The sequence below is a fragment of the Cololabis saira genome, chromosome 4 (assembly GCF_033807715.1).
Source record: "Cololabis saira isolate AMF1-May2022 chromosome 4, fColSai1.1, whole genome shotgun sequence".
Classification (NCBI taxonomy): Eukaryota; Metazoa; Chordata; class Actinopteri; order Beloniformes; family Belonidae; genus Cololabis; species Cololabis saira.
Window position 1 is genome coordinate 7,516,084 of NC_084590.1, and position 25,695 is coordinate 7,541,778.

The following is a 25,695-nucleotide window of genomic DNA, read 5'->3' on the forward strand; positions in this document are numbered from 1 at the left end:
TGATCAGTTTGAAGCGTGTCCAACTGCGAGCAGATCACGGGGTCGACCCAAGACATGCTGGAGTGACTATATCTCTGCAAGCGCTGGACCGCCTTGAATCACTGGAGTCGCCTAGGAAGCAGCCACGCTTGAACTTGTTACATTTCTTTCTTAGTTCTTGTCAAATAAATAATGACGGGGAGTGCAGATGCCAGGTGTTAAATTCATCTCATTTTACGGCGATAAGGAGCGATGTGTCCTGGTACGTGAAACCTCAGGGTGGCAGCAGGGTGAGCTTGTCTTCCACATGACCTTATCACTAAATCTGCCTATTACTACCTGAAAAACATTGGTTAAATTAAGGGGTTTCTGTCTAAACAAGACATGGAAAAACGTATTCATGCATTTATTTTCAGTAGGTTGGATTATTTCAATGGCATCTTTACAGGCCTTAACAAGAAATCTATCAGGCATCTGCAGCTGATCCAGAACGCTGTAGTCAGAGTCCTTACAAACTCCAGGAAACTGGACCACATTACACCAGGAAACTGGACCATATTACACCAGGAAACTGGACCACATTACACCAGGAAACTGGACCACATTACACCAGGAAACTGGACCACATTACACCAGGAAACTGGACCATATTACACCAGGAAACTGGACCATATTACACCAGGAAACTGGAACACATTACACCAGGAAACTGGACCATATTACACCAGGAAACTGGACCACATTACACCAGGAAACTGGACCACATTACACCAGGAAACTGGACCATATTACACCAGGAAACTGGACCATATTACACCAGGAAACTGGACCATATTACACCAGGAAACTGGACCACATTACACCAGGAAACTGGACCATATTACACCAGGAAACTGGAACACATTACACCAGGAAACTGGACCATATTACACCAGGTAACTGGACCATATTACACCAGGAAACTGGACCACATTACACCAGGAAACTGGACCATATTACACCAGGAAACTGGACCACATTACACCAGGAAACTGGACCATATTACACCAGGAAACTGGACCACATTACACCAGGAAACTGGACCATATTACACCAGGAAACTGGACCATATTACACCAGGAAACTGGAACACATTACACCAGGAAACTGGACCATATTACACCAGGAAACTGGACCATATTACACCAGGAAACTGAACCATATTACACCAGGAAACTGGACCATATTACACCAGGAAACTGGACCACATTACACTAGGAAACTGGACCATATTACACCAGGAAACTGGACCATATTACACCAGGAAACTGGACCATATTACACCAGGAAACTGGACCATATTACACCAGGAAACTGGACCATATTACACCAGGAAACTGGACCACATTACACCAGGAAACTGGACCATATTACACCAGGAAACTGGACCATATTACACCAGGAAACTGGACCATAATACACCAGGAAACTGGACCATATTACACCAGGAAACTGGAACACATTACACCAGGAAACTGGACCACATTACACCAGGAAACTGGACCACATTACACCAGGAAACTGGACCATATTACACCAGGAAACTGGAACACATTACACCAGGAAACTGGACCATATTACACCAGGAAACTGGACCACATTACACCAGGAAACTGGACCACATTACACCAGGAAACTGGACCATATTACACCAGGAAACTGGACCATATTACACCAGGAAACTGGACCATATTACACCAGGAAACTGGACCATATTACACCAGGAAACTGGACCACATTACACCAGGAAACTGGACCATATTACACCAGGAAACTGGAACACATTACACCAGGAAACTGGACCATATTACACCAGGAAACTGGACCATATTACACCAGGAAACTGGACCATATTACACCAGGAAACTGGACCACATTACACCAGGAAACTGGACCACATTACACCAGGAAACTGGACCATATTACACCAGGAAACTGGACCATATTACACCAGGAAACTGGACCATATTACACCAGGAAACTGGACCACATTACACCAGGAAACTGGACCACATTACACCAGGAAACTGGACCATATTACACCAGGAAACTGGACCATATTACACCAGGAAACTGGACCATATTACACCAGGAAACTGGACCATATTACACCAGGAAACTGGACCACATTACACCAGGAAACTGGACCACATTACACCAGGAAACTGGACCATATTACACCAGGAAACTGGACCATATTACACCAGGAAACTGGAACACATTACACCAGGAAACTGGACCATATTACACCAGGAAACTGGACCATATTACACCAGGAAACTGGAGCACATTACACCAGGAAACTGGACCATATTACACCAGGAAACTGGACCATATTACACCAGGAAACTGGACCATATTACACCAGGAAACTGGACCACATTACACCAGGAAACTGGACCACATTACACCAGGAAACTGGACCATATTACACCAGGAAACTGGACCATATTACACCAGGAAACTGGACCACATTACACCAGGAAACTGGACCATATTATACCAGGAAACTGGACCACATTACACCAGGAAACTGGACCATATTACACCAGGAAACTGGACCACATTACACCAGGAAACTGGACCATATTATACCAGGAAACTGGACCATATTACACCAGGAAACTGGACCATATTACACCAGGAAACTGGACCACATTACACCAGGAAACTGGACCATATTACACCAGGAAACTGGACCAAATTACACCAGGAAACTGGACCATATTACACCAGGAAACTGGACCACATTACACCAGGAAACTGGACCACATTACACCAGGAAACTGGACCATATTACACCAGAAAACTGGACCACATTACACCAGGAAACTGGACCATATTACACCAGGAAACTGGACCATATTACACCAGGAAACTGGACCACATTACACCAGGAAACTGGACCATATTACACCAGGAAACTGGACCACATTACACCAGGAAACTGGACCATATTACACCAGGAAACTGGACCATATTACACCAGGAAACTGGACCATATTACACCAGGAAACTGGAACACATTACACCAGGAAACTGGACCATATTACACCAGGAAACTGGACCATATTACACCAGGAAACTGGAGCACATTACACCAGGAAACTGGACCATATTACACCAGGAAACTGGACCATATTACACCAGGAAACTGGACCATATTACACCAGGAAACTGGACCACATTACACCAGGAAACTGGACCATATTACACCAGGAAACTGGACCATATTACACCAGGAAACTGGACCATATTACACCAGGAAACTGCACCATATTACACCAGGAAACTGGACCATATTACACCAGGAAACTGGACCATATTACACCAGGAAACTGGACCATATTACACCAGGAAACTGGACCATATTACACCAGGAAACTGGACCATATTACACCAGGAAACTGGACCATATTACACCAGGAAACTGGACCATATTACACCAGGAAACTGGACCATATTACACCAGGAAACTGCACCATATTACACCAGGAAACTGGACCATATTACACCAGGAAACTGGACCATATTACACCAGGAAACTGGACCATATTACACCAGGAAACTGGACCATATTACACCAGGAAACTGCACCATATTACACCAGGAAACTGGACCATATTACACCAGGAAACTGGACCATATTACACAAGGAAACTGGACCACATTACACCAGGAAACTGGACCATATTACACCAGGAAACTGGACCATATTACACCAGGAAACTGGACCATATTACACCAGGAAACTGGACCATATTACACCAGGAAACTGGACCAAATTACACCAGGAAACTGGACCATATTACACCAGGAAACTGGACCACATTACACCAGGAAACTGGACCACATTACACCAGGAAACTGGACCATATTACACCAGAAAACTGGACCACATTACACCAGGAAACTGGACCATATTACACCAGGAAACTGGACCATATTACACCAGGAAACTGGACCACATTACACCAGGAAACTGGACCATATTACACCAGGAAACTGGACCACATTACACCAGGAAACTGGACCATATTACACCAGGAAACTGGACCATATTACACCAGGAAACTGGACCATATTACACCAGGAAACTGGAACACATTACACCAGGAAACTGGACCATATTACACCAGGAAACTGGACCATATTACACCAGGAAACTGGAGCACATTACACCAGGAAACTGGACCATATTACACCAGGAAACTGGACCATATTACACCAGGAAACTGGACCATATTACACCAGGAAACTGGACCACATTACACCAGGAAACTGGACCATATTACACCAGGAAACTGGACCACATTACACCAGGAAACTGGACCATATTACACCAGGAAACTGGACCACATTACACCAGGAAACTGGACCATATTACACCAGGAAACTGGACCACATTACACCAGGAAATCTTCCTGCTGGTCTACAAAGACCTGAATGGTCTTGGACCAAAATACATGCTGGATCTGTTAGTTCCTATGAAGCTCCCAGACCCCTGAGCTTCATCTGGATCTGGTTTGTTGTGGTTCCAGAACCAGAACCAAGCAAGGTGAGGCAGTTCAGTTATTCTGCTCCTCACCGGTGGAAAAAACTTCCTGTAGACCTGAGGTCTGCTGCAACTGTAGATCCTTTAAATCAGGATAAAAACATTACTGTTTACTGAAGCTACTCCTAAATTAAATACTTGTGATTTTTGAAAACAGTGCAAAGTTATGGATAAGCCCTGAATGCAGGCATTGTGACGTAGAATTGTCAAATTGGTCTGATTCACTGCACGAATCTGCACAGATTACTTTGTAATACTGTATTTGACCCGGTCTTTGTACGTTTTGACTGTATAAAAAAGTCATTCTTGCCATTGTAAGAATGAGATGAACCTGCTGTACTCTACTGCCCTTACTTTTTAACATCTTTTGTTATTTACTGTTTAATTGTGTCTTGCTGCTTTTAATGTTGATGTAAAGCACTTTGAATTACCTTGTGTTGTATTGTGCTTTACAAATAAACTTGTTTTAATTTCACTGTCCACAGAGACACCGGGTCAACGAACGTGGACAAGACGGTACCAGACACCATCACCAAGTGGGCGGGCGGGGCCTTCTGCATCTCCCCCGCGGGCTTCGGCGTGGCCCCCAACGTGGGCCTCACCACCTTCCAGCCGTTCTTCGTCCGGCTCACGCTGCCCTACTCCGTCATCAGAGGGGAGGTGTTCACGCTCAAGGCCACCGTCTTCAACTACCTCTCCTCCTGCGTCCGGGTAAATGTGTATTTGGAAGGATCCCCATTAGCTGTGCCCTTAAACACAGCTAGTCTTACTGGGGTCCACATTAAAAAAACAATACATTTAAAACATAAAGTTCAAAACAAGACATAAAGAAAGAAAAACGGAATAACACGACAAAGCTACATTAAACTTTACCGTACATGTAAATCATTATCTTTAAGCAAAAAAACATACATGAAACATTCCAATATACAGTAAAACATCATCTAGGCCATGAAAATCAGATCAAAAATACACCTCACCCTGACCAGTATGTACAGGACGGTCTCAGAAAATTAGATTATTGTGGTAAGGTTCTTTATTTTCTGTAATGCAATTAAAAAAACAAAAATGTCATACATTCTGGATTCATTACAAATCAACTGAAATATTGCAAGCCTTTTATTACATTAATATTGCTGATTATGGCTTACAGTTAAGATTCCCAGAATATTCTAATTTTTTGAGATAGGATATTTGAGTTTTCTTAAGCTGTAAACCATGATCAGCAATATTAAAATAATAAAAGGCTTGCAATATTTCAGTTGATTTGTAATGAATCCAGAATGTATGACATTTTTGTTTTTGTAATTGCATTACAGAAAATCACAATATTCTAATTTTCTGAGACAGTCCTGTGTGTGTGTGTGTGTGTGTGTGTGTGTGTGTGTGTGTGTGTGTGTGTGTGTCTGGTATCCTATACATGTGAGATTCCAAGGTGTTTCTTCATTTGCTTTTTGAATATTGATTTATGTGTTAATTTATACATATAGTGGTAAAGAATTCCATGATTTCATTGATCTATATTCTACTGTATGTTTCAGAAAGTTCATTCTGTCCTCAACCTTTAACCATCGTAGACAGAAGTGCCTACTGTTGATACTGTTATTATATGGACACTGGAGAACAAGGTGCTGCCTTGTTCTGAACCAGCTGGAGTTTATTTCAATCTTTTTTAGTAGCATTCGCCCATACTATTTGGCACTAGTCAAGCTGTGAGAGAACAATATTGTTTAGTACTATTTTAGTAAATTCTGATGTTAGATATAACATAAATGTTGGAACTCCAGGGCAGGACCGGCTGTCAGCAGGTTGCTCGTTGAATTCTTGGATGCTGCCCTGTGTTTGCAGGTGAGGGTGACGCTGGCCGACTCGGATCAGTACACCGTCAAAAGCTGCGACGACTGCCTCTACGAAGTGTGTCTGTGCGGAGACGAGAGCAGGACCTTCTCCTGGGTCGTGACTCCAACTGAAATCGGTAAAGTCATGAACAGGGTTGCAGACGGTGGAAACTTTCCACAAACGTCCCATGGGCATCAACAGGTAGTAGCATGACCATATTGCAATTGTCCAAAACAGCCCAAAGGGCAATGTTGCTAGCATTTTGCTAACAAGCTAAAGTCGCAAAAATCCTCCTGCGCAGCAGCGGGTGTACAGCATGACCCCGTTCTGATATGGAAGTAAAAAATCCCCGAAAAATAAAACACGCCCGAGAAAACCTGAAAAATGCAGGCGATTTATTAGTATCCAGAAACGGTTTCCCTTTTCTTCTTCTCCTTCTTATTCCACACGCTTTTTCGTCCGTTAATGCGGCCCGAACCGCAACGTGCACCCATGCATGGCATACATCGTTAGATGCGTCTCCATCGTGCCTCGATGGGCATTACTTTTCTCTGACAAAAGTGTTACCGTGGCAACGCTAGCGGCTAGCAAGCAAAAAAATGGCAAATATTCCATACCTTTTTACTCGGCCATACTTTATCGTAGACATTACTATTACTAGTACTAGTACTATTACATTATTACTAGAAAACTTAAAACATATACAAATTTTTTTCATAAATTCTGCCTCAATCCGGCCTCAAGCTCCTTTAAGGAAATTTTATGGCAAAATCCATGCTAAATGGCCCCATTCATTCGGATGGGGTTTTTTACCATGGTGAAAAAAAAACCTATCCGTTAACGTAGCCTGAACCGGAACGTGCACCCACACATAGCATACATCAACACATGTGGATCCATCGTGCCTCAAAGGGCAATACTTTTCTCAGTCAAAAGGAGTTAGCATGGCAACGCTAGATGCCAAGAAGCGGAAAAAAAGGTGAAAATTCAGACGCTTATTGGTCGGCCAAACTTTATCGTAGGGATATCATTCAAATGTTCCCAGACTCGGTTCGCTTCGGACCAAAATGTCTTTCAACCTCATTATGCCAATAATTACAGTTTTTGAGATATTAAACTTCAATAAAAAAAAAAAAGTCCATTTAACTTTGGACGCTTGTTGCTAGGCAACGGGTTATCGTAGGGACATGATTCAAATGTTTCAAAACTCGCCTTGCTGTGGACTACAACATATTCAAATTTCATTCAGCTGTGATTTACATCAATTTCAAGTCAAAATGCCTGCCTAATGGCCCAATTCCAAAGGTTTATGAACAACCTTGAATGGTTTATTACTTCTTGGCCATTATTAATCACCCTAAACCACACAATCCCAAAGCAGGGGCTGTGGTTTATTAACAACCCTAAACCACACCCCCTGCGGGGAGCACAAGAATGAATGCAATACAACCATAAACACCTCAAACTGACATAGAACCATCCCGAACACAAACACTACAGCCCCAAACCAAAGCAGCAAGAGGGGACGAATGGGCGGTAGGGCATGCCCATATAAAAATTTCCTGAAATGTTCTAGTTTAATTTGTTATTTGCGAGTTCTGACCACAATCGGCAGAATTAGGAGGAGTATTTCCAGTACCAGTAACGGAACTACTGTCTGGGATGGATCCAATAACGTGTTAAGTGTTTCTTCTTCTACGGTGCCTAAAAAGGCACAGGAAGTGAAACAATACTGCCGCGTAACTTCCTGTTGAGAGTCCAGGTGGAGAACAGGTGAGGCGGTGCACTGAGCTAGCTTTAAAATAAAATTACACAATTCTCGTAGAGTTAGAACGACATATTGCAACGTTGTATCTCTTCCACAAAACAGCAACTTCTTGTAATGTTAAAATTATTTCACCTTGTGACGTCACAAAATTAATTTTATACTAAAGTACAAACTTTCTTGTAGTGTTACGACATTTGTCTTGTAAAAATTGCCATTTTATTCTCGTCATAACTGAAATTACAACCTTGTTATTGTAAATTACAACTTTACTGTCATAAAGCTGTTTTTCTGTTCCAGAACTAAAAAGTATTTTTCTAAATTTACAGCTTTTGTCTTATAAAATGAAAATATTGGAACTTACAACTTATTTTTCATGAAAATTCCTTTTAAAATCATGGCTTATAAGGTTTTCTGCATTCTTGTATTTCTCCAAAGTTGTAAAATTATGACCTTTGTAGTTTTATACCAGTTTTACCTATAAAATAACTTTATTCTTGTAAGGGCCTTTCTCTTATAAAAGTAGATCCTTGTTAAAGTAATATTAATACTTTTGTCTTTTTAAAGTGTTGCTCAGAATATTTCAACGTGTATATATTTAAGTTAAGTCTGCTTTTTCACTTTAAAGTGATCTAAAAGTACAGTAACATTATTACTAAAGTTGTGTTTGTAGTCGGATTAAATAGTACTATTACTACGGTAATGTGCTGCCCGTAACCATAACGACCAAACGCTGCAGGTTGATGTGTTAAATCAAAGTATTTCCACATGCATGAGTCGCTGGCGTAAAAAAGAACCACCACGTGAGTTTTATTGGAATAAATGAGATGAAATCCTGTTGTTTTTGGTGGTTCTTATTTGTCTTCACGCGGTGGTTATTGTTTTTCACGCAGCGGATGATTTTTTTTCATGCAGTGGTTCTTCTTTTTTCTTCACGTGGTGGTTCTTTTTTTTTTTACATCATGGTTTTATTGAAGGATGAGGCAGAAAGAGCTAAGTAAACCTCATTAAAGCCGCTGACAGCGGTCGCCGTAGCGCTGCCAGACCTGAATTCAGAGCGTTTTCCATCAACCGGGACGGAGACGAGGCTCTGAATGTCAAAGTAGCTCCCCTTCAGAGGAATGCTGACAATCACTTGATACTAGCAGACTAACGAGGCAGGTAGTATCTCTGATGAAACTCCCAGAAACCTCTTCCTCAGGGGGTCTTCTGTTCTTGTCCTCCGTGTGAACGACTGTGGGCTGTGAAGGAAGTTGGGGTGGGGGGGTTTGGGAGTACGGGAGGGGAAAGGAGTCGTAAGGAAAGGAATGGGGATGGATGAGATGGTAAACAGGAGGAGGAAGGACGACGCAGAGGAAGGACGGAGGAACAGAGGGGATAATGAGCGGGTGGAGGAGCAGATGGGAAGTCGTCTTCTGAGCAATCAGTGTCTGACAGTCGCCGTGGATCGTCTCTGTGTTCGCAGGAAGTGCCAGTCTGAAGGTCAGCGCCGAGGCCCTCGACTCTGTCCAGCTGTGTGGCAACGAGGTGGTCACCGTCCCCGACGTGGGCCGGATCGACACGGTGATCCGCACGCTGCTGGTGGAGGTCAGTGTCCTGGCGGTCGCTGCAGCAGAGATTGAAAGATCCTTGTGTTCGTTTGTCTGGTGCACCCTAAGAAAACCAGGGAACAGAATCAAAGTTAATACAAGCTTTTATTATATCACGCACAATGTTTTCCAGACGGAGGTTCGCTGGTCTGAAACCACATAGGTAGGAGAGAAATGCACACTGTGGTCATCAATCCAGTCATATTTACACTGAAAAAGGGAGGTGTTTTGTACGTTATAGGAGCCGATGTTGAACCTTATCTGTTGAACCTTATCTGGGAGGCGACTGCAGGGAAAGAAACTTAAACATGTCACACTTTCAGCCATATATTTTCTGTTGTCTATCTCTAATGCGACATGCCAACCCAGCAAAGATCTACAACGACCAAAACCCAGAGAAAAACATCCGGTCCTCTTCACCGTCCTCACCTAAAGAAGAGCTCAGCGAATCAGTCTAATCATGAAAACAGGAGGTGGTTCTGCACTGAGAGCAACCATCACTGTACAATCTTATAGAAAAACCCCTCTTACTTTTAACAATTTCATAAAATCCTAACAAGATGAAAGAGAAAGGGACAAATAGCCGTTTATAAATAAACGTAAGTTTCTCAGACAACGCCGAGCTGTCAATAAAACGGATGAAAAGTTTCCAGAAACCTTCTGTAACAGGTTAAAATACTTCCAATGGTATGTGAGGAAAACTAACTAAAATCTAAAGAAAATGCCTTCTGAAATTCCGTAAACACAAATATGGACATTTGATTATTGGACGCAGATACAGAATGTTTTAAAATCCATCAGGCGGGAAACTGAGCGGTGAAGGCGGGAAACTGGGCGGTGAAGGCGGGAAACTGGGCGGTGAAGGCGGGAAACTGGGCGGTGAAGGCGGGAAACTGGCCGGCAGAAGGCGGGAAACTGGGCGGCAGAAGGCGGGAAACTGGGCGGCAGAAGGCGGGAAACTGGGCGGCAGAAGGCGGGAAACTGGCGGTACGAGGAGGTAGCACTACGTTAACTGGCTAACATTAGCATATAACCGCGTTCCTGTGTGGTAAAAGGAAACTAGCTAGCACCATTGTAGCTAACCTCTTAAACTATAAATGATCGACAATGAACGTGACGAAACGTTGTTTTCTGGCCATTTTATAAACACAGTTTGTAGTTTAATACTTATACACGGCAGGCTAAGAATGATCACCCTCTTAATATCATTTAAACTGGACATATGACTTGTTAAAGGGAAATAATGTCTCAGTCAGACGAACCAGCCGCTGACTTCTAGACTGAAAGGTTCACTGATGCTCTGATCTGGGACGTCTAAATGACAGATGGGTGGGACTACTTTCTGCCGTGGATGGATCCACTGACGGAGCCATGAGTGTTCTGATCAGCAGGAGTCTGACTAACAGCTGTGTTGGGTGTCATCCAGTGACGTCGGCGTCGTGTGTCTTTGTCTTCCAGGCTGAGGGGACGCCACAGATGGTCAGTCACAACGCTCTGCTGTGCCCTAAAGGTGAGTGCTGCCAGACCTCCGCGCTGGTTCACCGTGGACGGCTGGGGCTCTACCGTACCGCCCACAAAGTGCCACAAATCCATTATTTTCATTCCACCAACTAGATGTTTTCATTGATAATAACATTCACAGAGCAGAAAGCTGCCATGTCAACGGTTAACCAAGTTTACAGCCTCAGTTTATTCACAACACGCTGCAGAAAGGAGATGAAGTGTCTCAGTTAGGAGACGGATGTTGTCCCAGTCCTGTCCGATACACCACCGGAGCTGCTCGGCGGTCCCGGGTCTGCTTTTCTTCTTTTTTTTTCAAATATTGATTTTCTCTCAAATAACCAACATACCCCTGTGACCCTTCAAAGGATAAAGCGGGTATAGATAATGGATGAATGGACTAACATACAAAACATCCATAAGAACAAGCCCAATACCCAAAAAGTATTACTTCCTGTTTAACGTTGAAGTTTGACGCGGCGCCACGGCCACGCCATTTCACGAAAACTCACGATTTTGATAACCTTTCATGGATAACATCTTTTGTGTCTCCTGAGCAAGTTTTATGTCGAACGGACGATCCTGCTAGGAGGAGCTCGTTAAAGTACGACACGTGAAAATGGAATAAATTGCGCCAAAATTACACGATTAATTCAAAATGGACGACTTCCTGTTCGTTTCGGCCATGGCGCCAAGAAACTTTTCTTTAAGTTGCGACATGATACAGGTGTGTACCGATTTTCGTGCATGGACGTCAAACCGTATTGTGTACAGAGTGTACAATTCCTGTTGAACCTAGATTATGTCTATTACATATATACCCTGAAGACTTTGGTGCAAATGCAAAGAAAAGAAAGCTAGATTTTTGTTTGTTACAAGTCAAGAGTAATAGCCTTGAAGTGGACGGATGTGAGTCCTAATTCCACTCAGTGGTTCAAAGAGATGTGTTCACACCTAGTATTAGAAAAACTAACATACATTCTAAGAGGTAAAGTTTAAGGATTTAAAGACATGTGGTCACCCTTTTTACATTTTATGGACAATCTGCCAATTCTCATGAACAAAGATTAGATGACAATTAATTGATGTTTATTTTCTTGTGACTTTGCTGTTCTTATACAGGAAATGGGCTAATTAGGGCCCAAGCACTGACAGTGGGAAGGCCCTATTGTATCTGTAGGAATTTTTATCCTCGTTTTTATTTTTATTTTTTCGACGAAATTAGGCCCTTTTTGCCCCCCTAAACGTGCCCCAAAAGTCACCAAATTTTGCACCAAGCCAGGCCTGGTGAACAATTTGATATTTCATGGTTTGCATTAATGGGCGTGGCCTAATGGCTCAACAGCGCCCCCTAGTTTGTGCCTCAAGCCCCACAATACGGTTTGACGTACATGCACGAAAATCGGTACACACCTGTATCATGTCACAACTTAAAGAAAAGTCTCTTGGCGCCATGGCCCAAACCAAACAGGAAGTCGGTCATTTTGAATTAATTGTGTAATTTTGCCGCAATTTATGCCATTTCTTCAGCCGTTTCTTCGCCCGAACCGTAACGTGCACCCAGGTGTGTTATACATCAAAATGTACGTCTCCATCCTGCGACGATGCGCATTACTTTTCTCAGTCAATAGCGTTACCGTGGCGACAATAGACGCCAAAAAGCGCGTCCCCCCTTCATCTGATTGGTCCATATTTGATAGTTCCTACTTTCTGCCATAACATTTGAATGGTTTGACATAAAGACTCGTGGGTGGTGTCATCGGACTTGGTTTTGAGTCCTTGAACAAAATTGGTGCAAATTAGCCCCGCCCCTTCTTCTGATTGGTCGATATCTGATAGTTCCTATTTTCTGCCATAACTTTTGAATGGTTTGATATAGAGAGTGGTGGGTGGTTTCATCTGCTAAATGTTCAGGCCTGAAGAATCTACATGCAAGTCATACAAGCTTCCACTGCAGCAATTGTCATTATTATTATTATTATTATTATTATTATTATTATTATTATTATTATTATTATTATTATTATTATTATTATTATTATTATTATTATTATTATTATTATTAAAGACATTCCCATATGAGCAGATGTCCGTCCTCCTGTCTCCAGATGGACCCGTGCAGAAGAGCATCTCCCTCCAGCTGCCTGAGGAGTTCATCGCTGGATCTGCCCGGGCCTCCGTTTCCGTGCTGGGTGGGTACCACTCGGCCCTCCTCACCAGTCTGCCCTCGGGTTCCGGTGGATTCTGCCTCTAGGCCGTGCTAAGTGGGTCCCATCCTCCCCTTTTGCCATTGCAGGTGACCTGATGGGCCGGGCCATGAAGAACCTGGACAAGCTCCTGGCCATGCCGTACGGCTGCGGGGAGCAGAACATGGTGCTGTTCGCCCCCAACATCTTCATCCTCAACTACCTGAAGAGCACCGGCCAGCTGACCGACGCCATCCTGACGAGGGCTAAGAACTTCCTGGAGAGCGGTGAGGAGGGTTGTGGGTGGATGTCGGAGCTGTTGGAGGTCTGGGGGGCTAAGCTGGGGGGGTCTCCATGTCTCTGCAGGGTATCAGCGGGAGCTCAAGTACAAGCACGACGACGGCTCCTACAGCGCCTTCGGGAAAAGCGACGGCTCTGGAAACACCTGGTGAGTAACTCACGCCAACGTCAGGGGCGGGGCTTCAGGAGGGCTGGGGGGGAGTGGTACTCCCCCGGCCCGGGGCCCAACGGGGCTCCTGAGGCAGCAGGCCCCCCCGCGAGATTTTTGTTTGGTTTTTTTGTGGCACCACTTGGTTCATATTAGGCATAAAGCATTGTATAATATGTTGTGCTGAGATTTTCACACTCACAGTCAACATTAAAACAAAAATTGCAAGTATAATCTCCAAATGTATTTTGGGTAAAATCGTTGGTCATCAATAGCCGTCTATCAACGTCATCATGGATCACTTGTCAACAGAGCAGTAATCCTACAGCCTAAACATGAGCAGGAGTTAAAAACACAAAAGTGGAGCGATAAAACACAAAGAAAAAGAAAAAAGGGAGCAAGAAAAAAACAAATTGCCCGAGCAAGACGCATATTTTGTTGGCCCTAATCCTCCTCCAGTGGGAGATGAACCGTTGTTAGCAGAGATTCATCCCCGGGGATGAATGACAAGAGGCTCCAGTCATATGCCGTCCCCCGGCCCCCGGCCCTGATATGTTCCGCTACTGGCCAATGTTCACCTGGCTAGATCCCACCCCACCCTGCAGAGTTCCTACTCTGATGACCCCGACCCTACCCTGCTCTCCACTCACTCTGCTGTTATTGGTCAGACACCTACCAGCTCCTCGCCTTGCCACAGCAGAGTGACAGGAGTTCAGAGGACTGATCTAAAGATGGAATTAATGTGAGAAGTCATTTAAAAACATCCCTGGTTGCTTCTGGAACCCGTAATCATCGTTGGAGACCAACAGCAAGAACATGTCCACGTCGGCCAGACCGTTCCAATCACCACAATAATTTCAATTCAATTCAATTCAATTCAATTTTATTTATATAGGGTCTATTGCAACAGAAGTTGTCTCTAGAATCTTTCCAGAGACCAGAACATAAACCCCCGAGCAATTATTACATAAACAATGGCAGGTAAAAACTCCCCTAGTGGGAGAAAAACCTTAAACCAAACAGTGGCAAGAAAAACTCCCCTTTAGGAGGAAGAAACCTGGACCAGGACCTGGATCATAAGGGGGATCCTCCTGCTGAAGACCAGCTGGACAGAGCAGGCAAAGAGAAAACAGACAGAGAGAATGAAGAACAGAGAAAGGAGAGACACAGACACAATGGATAACTTGTGCAATACAGGGATGACTATATAAACAGATGTAGACAGCAGCAATAATGTGGTTGTGCAGCTTGTCCATGTTTCCGGGCTCCCTGAAGCTCCAGGAGCAGGGCAGGGTTGAGTCCAGACTACGGACTGGCATATGAACTCAGAGCTCACACGTTGTCTCGTTTTCGTCAGGCTGACAGCTTTTGTGATGAAGTCGTTCGGTGGGGCGAGACCGTACATCTTTGTGGACGACAAGCACATCAATGTTGCCAGGGACTGGCTGACTGGACTCCAGAAAAAGGATGGCTGCGTCGCGTCCGTGGGGAAGCTCTTCCACAACGGCATGAAGGTTTGGAGCTTCGGTTAATCCCCGTTTTTAACCTCAGTTTCAGTCACAAAACACAAGCATTAATGTTTCATGGTCCTGGATCAGGTCCTGGACCATGGTCCTGGATCAGGTCCTGGATCAGGGTCCTGGACCAGGGTCCTGGATCAGGGTCCTGGACCATGGTCCTGGATCAGGTCCTGGATCAGGGTCCTGGACCAGGGTCCTGGATCAGGTCCTGGATCAGGGTCCTGGACCAGGGTCCTGGATCAGGTCCTGGATCAGGGTCCTGGACCAGGGTCCTGGATCAGGTCCTGGATCAGGGTCCTGGACCAGGGTCCTGGATCAGGGTCCTGGACCAGGTCCTGGACCAGGGTCCTGGATCAGGTCCTGGATCAGGGTCCTGGACCAGGACCTGATCCAGGACCCTGGACCATGGTCCTGGATCAGGTCCTGGACCAGGGTCCTGGATCAGGGACCTGGACCAGGGTCCTGGATCAGGGTCCTGGATCAGGGACCTGGATCAGGGTCCTGGATCAGGGTCCTGGATCAGGGTCCTGGACCAGGGACCTGGACCAGGGTCCTGGATCAGGGTCCTGGATCAGGGTCCTGGATCAGGGTCCTGGATCAGGGTCCTGGATCAGGGACCTGGACCAGGGTTCTGGATCAGGGTCCTGGATCAGGGTCCTGGATCAGGGTCCTGGATCAGGGACCTGGACCAGGGACCTGGATCAGGGACCTGGACCAGGGTCCTGGATCAGGGACCTGGACCAGGGTCCTGGACCAGGGACCTGGACCAGGGTCCTGGATCAGGGTCCTGGATCAGGGTCCTGGACCAGGGACCTGGACCAGGGACCTGGACCAGGGTCCTGGATCAGGGTCCTGGATCAGGGTCCTGGACCAGGGACCTGGACCAGGGACCTGGACCAGGGTCCTGGATCAGGGTCCTGGATCAGGGTCCTGGATCAGGGTCCTGGATCAGGGTCCTGGACCAGGGTCCTGGATCAGGGTCCTGGATCGGCCCAGTTACGTTCTCTTGCCTCTGTAAATGTCGCCGTGTCTCCACCAGGGTGGAATCAGTGACGACGTGTCCCTGACAGCCTACGTCACTGCTGGCCTGCTGGAGCTGGACGGGAACACCACCGTGAGTCTTCCTGCATTCAGTCGTTTTTATAAAAATAAATAATAATAATCATAATGAATTGTATTTATAACACACTTTATATTTGAATCAAATCTCAAAGTGCTACAATAAAAACCAGTTGGGGGAAAAAAAAGCAGCAAAAATAAGATAGACTAAAATTGCAAAGAAAAAAAAGAAAGTCAGAATATGTTTCCCTATGCACAGCTAAGAGATTAAAAATACATAGTTCCTACTGAGGTTAGGCAAATGCCTTGGTGAACAAAACAGTCTTGAGTCCCCTTTTACTCTCAGGTGGGTGGGGGTGGGGGGGAGCAGAAAGCTCAGGGTCCGAAGGTTGGTCTTTCTGGTTTTGAGCAGGTTTTGATTTCCAGAGTGGAGGGAGTGCGAGTATGATGGAGCGTTGCTGTGGATGCACTGATGAGTTAGAAGGCAGACCTTGTATTCAGTCCTGGAGGAGACGGGGAGCCAGTGTAAAGTGTGGAGTCTGGGTGTAATCTGTCATCAGGATCCTAGCAGCACAGTTCTGAATGTGCTGGAGCTTCTGGATGCTCCTGCTAGGGTCCCCATGAGAAGTGTGTTGCAGTAGTCCAGCCTTGAGGAGACAAAAGCGCGGACAAGTTTTCCGGCATCAGGGAGGGAGAGTGTGGGACGGAGTCTGGCTATATTTCAGAGGTGGAAGAATTAGGTTTTGCTGAGGTTTTTTGATGTGGGGGTCCACTTTGACACCTAGGTTGGTGATTACAGATGAGAGTGGGAGGTTCTGGCCAGAAAAGGTGACAGTGGTTAAGGTGGATAATGATGGAAGAGATGGGGGGGCTGAGGGAAGTGGGATTGTCATGAAATACAGTTGTGTGTCATCAGTGTAGCAATGGAGTGATATCCCATGCCGGCTGATGACACGACCCAGGGGAAGTATGTAAAGTGTGAAAAGGGTGGGGCCGTTTTTGTAGATGTTTGGGGACAAGAAGGGCTCAGAGATCCAGTACGGACCATTTACTGAGGTTGAAGACGTCTTCTAACCTCCGGTGGGCTAGGGGTTGAGGTTAGGGTTGGGGTTGAGGTTGAAGTTGGGCTAGGGTTAGGGTTGGGGTTGAGGTTAGGGCTATGGTTGGGGTTGGGGTTGAGGTTAGGGTTGGGGTTGAGGTTAGGGCTATGGTTAGGGTTGGGGTTAGGGCTAGGGTTGAGGTTGGGGTTGAGGTTAGGGCTAGGGTTGGGGTTGAGGTTAGGGCTAGGGTTGGGGTTGAGGTTAGGGCTAGGGTTGAGGTTGGGGTTGGGGTTAGGGCTAGGGTTGGGGTTGAGGTTAGGGCTAGGGTTGGGGTTGAGGTTAGGGCTAGGGTTGGGGTTGGGGTTGGGGTTGGGGTTAGGGTTGGGAGGAGGGTCTTTCAACATGAAAGCAAGAAAGTTGGTCTCAAATCCAAATACATTAGACGAGCTACTATGGCTTTCAGAAGCTAATCTCAGTCACCGGGCCTTTGAGACGGGCTGACCACATTGTGGTCTGGTTCTGGTTCCTTTCCCCATGAAAGACTTGATGGATGCTTCTCAAGCGTTACCACCTGTCAGCTGCATGTGGTCCAGTCTCACTTGTAATCTGAACCAATGCCCTTCAGGTGGAGGGGGTGCAGAAGGGCCTGGGGTGTCTGAAGGCGGCGGTCACCGAACAGATGGACAACCTGTACACCACCGCCCTGTTCTCCTACACCTTCACCCTTGCCGGAGATGAAGAAATGAGGAGCAAGCTCATCACCTACCTGCACCAGAAGTCCACCACAGAGGGTACGGCGGGCAATAAGGGGGCACTAGTTTTTGTATGTTGTTCTGGGGTCTCCAAGATCAGAACCGGCCTCATCGGGTACATTTTATTATGTTCTTACCCCTTTGAATGGTGAATAAGAAGGGGCCGAGTGCTGATCTGTGGGGAACGCCACATGTTCCAAGGTCAAGAACCACGTGTCTCTTGTCTTCGGCAGGAGGAACCCGTTACTGGCAGAGGGACGGTGCGTCCAAGAAGGGCCTGGACTCTCTGGAGGTGGAGATGACGTCCTACGTGCTGCTGGCGCTGCTGTCCGGCCCGGTGCTGCCGGGCTTCGGTTTGGATTACACCACCAGCATCGTCCGCTGGCTCACGCAGCAGCAGAACCCGTACGGCGGCTTCTCCTCCACACAGGTACCACACTGCCATCACGGTTGTCGGAGGACTCCGTCTCTGAGGTGAAGCTTACAGCACCTCCCTCCTCTGCAGGACACGGTTGTGGCCCTCCAGGCACTGGCCAAGTACGGCGCTGCCACCTACAGTCCGGACGGCCTCACTACGGTGAAGGTGACGTCTGCAGGGGGCTTGAACTTAGGGTTCGAGGTGCGGGAGGACAACAGGCTGCTGTATCAGGAGGAAAAGCTGAGCGAGATCCCTGGAGAGTACGTCATCAGAGCCGAGGGACAGAGCTGCGTGGTGGCGCAGGTACGTCCGCCGCCTCCGTCGCTTATAAGACCACACATTGTTTTTTCAGCAGGATCACTACGCGGGCCGGCCGGCGCCGTGGCCAGGTTACTTCCCTTATTCTATGTAACAGATAACAACAGCGCGGTGCTCTGAGGTCAGAGGGCCGTGCAATGACCACATCTGTGGCTGAAACGTGGATTTCACGGGAGGGAACGGACACATGGACCGCTGGAGGTCTGAAGCACAGAGACTCCCCCGTCTCTGATGGGACAACAACTTCAAATGTCATTGCTTCTGTGTCTGCAGAGAAACAGGTCAACGTACAAATGCCTCCGCTTGTTTACTCGTCTTGTCTCACGTTGTGCTGATGTCTCTGCAGATCTCCATGCATTACAACATCCCACCTCCTGCCGACTTCTCCGCCTTCCTGATCTCCACCAGCGTCGAGGCGAAGTGTAACGCCACCCGTCCAGTGCTCAGGCTCTCCATCACTGTCAAGTACGTCATCCACCTGCACGTTCAGTTTTGTGTGTTGGAGGTGTTGGAGATGATGGGGTGTTGCAGATGATGGGAGTGTTGGAGATGATGGGGTGTTGCAGATGATGGGAGTGTTGGAGATGATGAGGGTGTTGGACATGATGGGGGGTGTTGGAGATGATGGGGTGTTGCAGATGATGGGAGTGTTGGAGATGATGGGGGTGTTGGAGATGATGGGGGGTGTTGGAGATGATTGGGAGTGTTGGAGATGATTGGGAGTGTTGGAGATGATGGGGGTGTTGGAGATGATGGGGTGTTGGAGATGATTGGGGTGTTGGAGATGATGGGGTGTTGGAGACGATGGGGGTGTTGGAGACGATGGGGGCGTTGGAGATGATGGGGGTGTTGGAGACGATGGGGTGTTGGAGATGATGGGGGTGTTGGAGATGATGGGGTGTTGGAGATGATGGGGGTGTTGGAGACGATGGGGTGTTGGAGATGATAGGGGTGTTGGAGATGATGGGGTGTTGGAGATGATGGGGGTGTTGGAGACGATGGGGTGTTGGAGATGATGGGGGTGATGGGAGAGTTGGAGGTGATGGGAGAGTTGGGGGTATTGGAGGTGATGGGAGAGTTGGAGGTGATGGGAGAGTTGGAGGTGATGGGAGTGTTGGAGGTGATGGGAGAGTTGGAGGTGATGGGAGTGTTGGAGGTGATGGGAGAGTTGGAGCTGATGGGAGTGTTGGAGGTGATGGGAGAGTTGGAGGTGATGGGGGAGTTGGAGGTGATGGGAGAGTTGGAGCTGATGGGAGTGTTGGAGGTGATGGGGGAGTTGGAGGTGATGGGAGAGTTGGGGGTATTGGAGCTGATGGGAGAGTTGGAGCTGATGGTGTTGGGGGTGATGATGCGGTTCCACCTGACGGTGCTCTGGTCTCCTGCAGGTACCAGGGAAGGAGAGATGAGACCAACATGGTCCTGATCAACGTCAAGCTGCTGTCCGGATACGTCCTGGACAAGAAGTCCCTCGACCTGGTCAGTTGAGTCAATAAGCTGTCAATCACCTCCCGAGTGGGCGGAGCCAAACAGGGAGGCGGGAGTAGTCACGGCAATGTCCGTCAAGTCTGATGGACCAAACTAAAATAGTGATAAATACATTTTATTCTCATTGATTCCAGTTTAATTTGTGTGAAAAGTGTCAAAGCCTGAAAGTTCTTGGAACTTTGCTACTGTAGTTCCCAGCAAGCCAGGCGTGTACTGATACCCAGGCGTTTCTATGGTTACAGCTGCAGCGTGAGCTCTCAGTGAAGCGCGTGGACGCGGGAGAAGGACTCATGGACATCTACTTGGACGGGGTAGGAACCGGCGCCGGGGCTTCTGGCGGGAGGATGTGCCGCGCCTCTGTACTTTAGTAACCAGAATGTTTGTGGTTGCAGCTGAAGAAGGACGAGACCAAGACCTTCAGCGTGACCCTGGAGGAGGACCAGAAGGTCCGGAACCTGAAAGCCGCCGTGGTCAAAGTGTACGACTACTACCAGACGGGTAAGTGTCCTCGGCCGTCCAGCTCCGCCCATCCTCCTCCGTCGGACCTCCCCAAACTCATGATGTTTCTGCTCGTTTCAGGCGATGAAGCCGTGGCCGAGTACAACTCCCCCTGCGCAGAAAGTACGTAACCTCCAGCTTCTCAGGAATGTTTCAAAACCTTTGTTCTGGTCTTGTTCAACTGTCGAAGCCACGTCAGAAGGAGGTTGAACAAAGTGGAAAACGTTAATAAAAAGCTACAACTTGAACATTTCACCGACTTCAGGCGGGACATCAAGACATTTGAAGCCGGCTTTAATTTAAGATACAGTATGTACCAAGGCTAGTTGCTACAGGGGCCGACTGACAGGACAGAGGACACAGGATTTCGTGCAGGAAACGTTTTTATTCTCGTTCACTGCAGACACACGTACACCAACACCTTCAGCAGAGACCTCTTGCTGCCGTGCAGCCACTTCTTATGTAGCCAGGCATGGTGGAGAGGTTGATTGGGCACACCTGTGCCCAATCAACTGAGTGGCTGCTCCTCCACCCTGCCACACAGTAATCCCTGGTTTTTGGCGGGGGTTACGTTCCAAAAAGAACCTGTGATAGGTGAAATCCACAAAGTAGCAACCTTTTTATTTTATTTTTTTTACAATTATTATACAAGGCTTCAAATTGCAGAGATCCGCACCGCTCCACAGCGACCCGATTAATTGGATTTGAACGGGAGAAAATTAAAAATGATTGACAAAAAGTACAGTACAGCACAAGTACAGTAGGACAAATAGTGACTGGCGTGTATTTCCCTGCTCTTCTGATGCTGCTGCATCCTCACTCGCTCTGTAGCATCTTTTTCTTCTAAAGCCCGCGGTGCAGGTGTGTTTTTTCCAGAGAAGAACATAGTTATGGGTAGTTTTTGTCGCTCTTTTTTCTTCTGGGCAAAAAGATTCTTATAAACCGAAATGCCACCATGGATTATATCTGACACTGTAATGAAAGATTCATTAAAGGTCCCGTTCTTGAGCTGCTGCTGAAGCTCATTGGTCGTTCTCAGCTTGTTGCTAAACAACCAACGTTATTGACACAGGAAGTGAAGAAGCGGGGAGACTGTTTAGCCAATCAGAATGCAGAACACGATGCACAATGCAAATCCGTGAAGCAGCGAGACGTGAAAGGTGAACCGCGTGCTTGAAAAGAGGTAAAGATGAGGAAGTTAGCAGGTTATTTTGATGATTTGGTGTGTTTGAGGACAGAATTTGTCCACTTTTGTCAACAAATGTGAAAAGATTCACTGAAATGTTAAAAACAACATCCCTCAAAAGGAAATTTGAATATTTCTGCTTCAAGAATACAGTTACATCATAAACTAGACAATTTCCTCGCAGAAATTTCGAGAGTGCCACGGCGGGCTGCTGCACATTTGTGTACATTTTGCAAGCAATAAAGGTGAAGGACTCAAAACTAAGTCTGATGACACCACACATGATTCTCTATGTCAAACCATTCAAAAGTTATAGCAGAAAATAGGGACAACCAATCAGAAGAAGGGGCGGGGCTAATTTGCACCAATCAAGGTCAAGGACTCAATACTGAGTCCAATGACACCACCCATGACTCTGTATGTCAAACCATTCAAAAGATATTGGACTATAACATACCGGCCAATCAGAAGAAGGGGCGGGGCTAATTTGCACCAATGAAGGTCAAGGACTCGATACTGAGTCATATGACACCACCCATGACTCTGTATGTCAAACCATTCAGAAGATATTGGAATATAACATATCCGCCAATCAGAAGAAGGGGCGGGGCTAATTTGTATATATAATATACAAATGTATATATTTATATATATAGTATATATATTTATATATATCCTATGAACCGGTTCCCAGCAGGACTGTTGATCATCTAAGGTCAAAAGGTCAGGGTTCAGATTTCTCCATTTTCCAGGTTAAGGCTGAATTAAGGTTCTGCGTCACACCAACGCAGAGCACACGCCGCAGCCGTGATGCCGTCGTGAACCCTTCGGACTTCTCCGTCTCTCCATTTGGTCGCGGTGCAGTACCCCCCGCGACCGCTAGTTAGCGATCTTTTTCTGACTGGTTTATCCGACTTTTTCCTGGTCACAGTAAATCAAAGAAATAAGGACAACTATTGTGCAAAAAACAAAAACAAAAAAAATCACATATAAACGAAGAAAAGAGCCCTGGAAGTTCACTACTGATTCAAACCGGAAACCGGAAATGCTTCGCTTCCAAGCGAACCAATCACAGCGCTCTCCGTCTGCGTGTGGTCTGCGTCGCTCGACGCGTAGTTACAATTTTCGGGAGGTGCACGTCAGTAACGGCGCAGGTGACGGCGTGTCTTCTGCGTCGATCCAAACCACACGCCGTAGGCACGGCGCCATTTTGACGCAGAAGCATAATTCAGCCTTTAAAGTATATGAAGCCTGTACTGATTGAGTCATGTGACCAGTTCTGGCTCAGTCTAATCACTCAGCAGCTGTGCTCTGGTTGCCCCGGCAACAAGAAGGGAGGAAGGTTCGCTGTGAGAAAACCCCAGCTTTTGTCTTGTGAAAGTTCTCAAATAACTCAGATTTGTGAGAAAACCATAGCTCCTAGCAGAAAAACAAAGACATCCTGAGAGACACAGAACCCAGCAGATTCTGACAATCTTAATTTTATTCAGATATTCCTTAAAATGTGTTAGTAACGGCAGTTCGAAAACAAAGTGAGATTTTTTTGAAGAAAACTTTTTTATTTTTTTTATTACATTGCAGTCAATGGAGACCGAGGCAGGAATTCGCGTGGCTGTTAGCCCCCCCGTTTAAATTTTGTGCATACCCCGCCTGTCAAAGTCACATTATATGAATCCCAACACCTATGTCTACATTTTGACAAAAAATTATTTGTCCAGCTTTCACGGTTCGGCCGTGAGCTCGAGTTACAGATAAAAATTATGGTCATTTTTGAATGTTTCTCTCACTCTAAAAAATTAGAACTTCACTCTAGATTTGACAAAAAAGTGATTTCCAGTCCTCGCTTGAGTGCTCATATCTTGAAAAGTGTACATCTTAGGAAAAAACAGTTTCAGGTTTGGAGAGAGAAGAGAAGTTTTCCTCCGTTTTGAAGTTTGAATGACAGTTCTACGTGCAAGTATGAGAAAGATACGTGACTCAGAAAAAAGGTGAATTTGGAGTTTTTCCAACCTCCTTCCAGCCAGAGTGTGACATTCTGCCCCATTCACTTACATGGGAAAATCTCCCCATTAGTTTGGAAATTTGGAAATATTTTTGCACTTCGTGCAAAAACTATTTGTGCCATCGCTCTGAAAATCCACAGTACTGTAGTTAAATTCAGGGCCTACAACTTTCTAAATTGGTTCATATAATAATAATAATAATAAACACAGAGGCACTCCTCCTCCATTGCAGAGCTATGGAGGAGGAATGCCTCTTGGCGCAGCCGTGGCACTAATAACACCTAACCTTTACTGCAGAGAGGGTTAGTGTTAGAGGGTTAGATCAGTGTTACATCAACATCTCCGGACTCGGAGGCATCTGGGATTGATCATCACCTTAGAAACATGGATTTTTCTAACTGAGGAGTACCACAAGGCTCTGTATGAGGAGCTCTCCTTCTTTGATTCTACATAACTCTCAGCATCACCTGGTTTTAATTTCAACAGGATGATGTAAAACCACCTAATCACACCTGAAACTCATCATCGCTCGTATCCTTGATGTCTGAACAAGTGCTATGACAAGACAAGCGGTAAAATCTTTACTGAGATGTGTTGCAGGTCTGAAACGTAAAAAGGGATGTTTATTAAATGAAAGGAAGCCGATGAGGAAAATGCACTGTCTTCACGTCTGCAAAGAAATAAAAGGCAAAGGAAGTGAAGCACAATCTGCACTCTTTAAATTAGCATCTTCCAGTTGTCTTCGTAGTTTTACAGAAATTAATTTAATTCGGTCTGCAGAGAAACAAACATTTTAAAACATTTAAAGACGTGTTCGTTCTGTGAAGACTCGTGAAAAGTATCCTCACAGATGGCTTTTTCCTTTAAACTGGTCACATGATCCAAGTTAACAGTGTCTGTAATGGGTTGAGTGGAAGATAATGGCCTTTTTCTCTGCAGGTGACAGCGCCAACGAACTGTGATTCCACTTCCTGTGCCGCTCCGACGAGAACAAGCTGCTGGAGAAACCGACATCCAGGAGCCAGATGCATGGAACTCTGCAGCTTCATCACCAAAACCAGTCATAACCTGATTATCCAACTCACCGTGTTCAGTTACCGCAAAGGAGTGATGAACCAACGCTGTCTTTTCTACATCCAAACACGGTTCTACCCCCATCAGGACTAAACAACCATCGGGACTAAATAATAATCGTACAATCAGGACTTTTTCAACAGGGAAGACGAAGCAGATGTGATTATAAACAGCTGACTGCCCAGAGGAAAAAAATTAACATTAATTTCAGTTAAAACAGTAAAATATTGGAGATTTATTGATCCAGATGTTTCTGTGACGTATGATTTGATCAGGGAAGCTGATTCATGGCCGGGTTGTCGGCTTTGTTTATTTTCTTCTCCCTATAAGATAAAACTCTTTATAAATAAATGTTGCACAGATTTGCTGGTTTTTAAATGTTCAAATTAGGGCTGGGTGATTTTGGACAAAAATAAAATCCCGATTTTTTTTCTCTGAAAAC

At 45.9% G+C, this 25,695-nt stretch overlaps 1 protein-coding gene across 3 annotated transcripts in view; it reads left to right on the forward strand.

Moving 5' to 3' along the window:
• The window catches only part of LOC133441435 (alpha-2-macroglobulin-like protein 1), a 64,383-nt gene extending 38,688 nt beyond the window's left edge, over positions 1-25,695 (forward strand). For all 3 annotated transcript variants that reach the window (XM_061718718.1, XM_061718719.1, XM_061718717.1), the window contains exons 19-36: positions 5,059-5,284; positions 6,422-6,548; positions 9,643-9,764; positions 11,225-11,276; positions 13,375-13,458; positions 13,563-13,739; positions 13,819-13,900; positions 15,258-15,414; positions 16,460-16,534; positions 18,145-18,310; positions 18,505-18,701; positions 18,777-18,992; positions 19,354-19,472; positions 20,393-20,483; positions 20,735-20,803; positions 20,885-20,990; positions 21,072-21,113; positions 25,119-25,695. In XM_061718718.1, the coding sequence (XP_061574702.1) occupies positions 5,059-5,284; positions 6,422-6,548; positions 9,643-9,764; positions 11,225-11,276; positions 13,375-13,458; positions 13,563-13,739; positions 13,819-13,900; positions 15,258-15,414; positions 16,460-16,534; positions 18,145-18,310; positions 18,505-18,701; positions 18,777-18,992; positions 19,354-19,472; positions 20,393-20,483; positions 20,735-20,803; positions 20,885-20,990; positions 21,072-21,113; positions 25,119-25,141 (2,131 nt within the window). In that variant the 3' untranslated portion in view covers positions 25,142-25,695. The remainder of the gene's footprint in view (positions 1-5,058; positions 5,285-6,421; positions 6,549-9,642; positions 9,765-11,224; positions 11,277-13,374; positions 13,459-13,562; positions 13,740-13,818; positions 13,901-15,257; positions 15,415-16,459; positions 16,535-18,144; positions 18,311-18,504; positions 18,702-18,776; positions 18,993-19,353; positions 19,473-20,392; positions 20,484-20,734; positions 20,804-20,884; positions 20,991-21,071; positions 21,114-25,118) is intronic.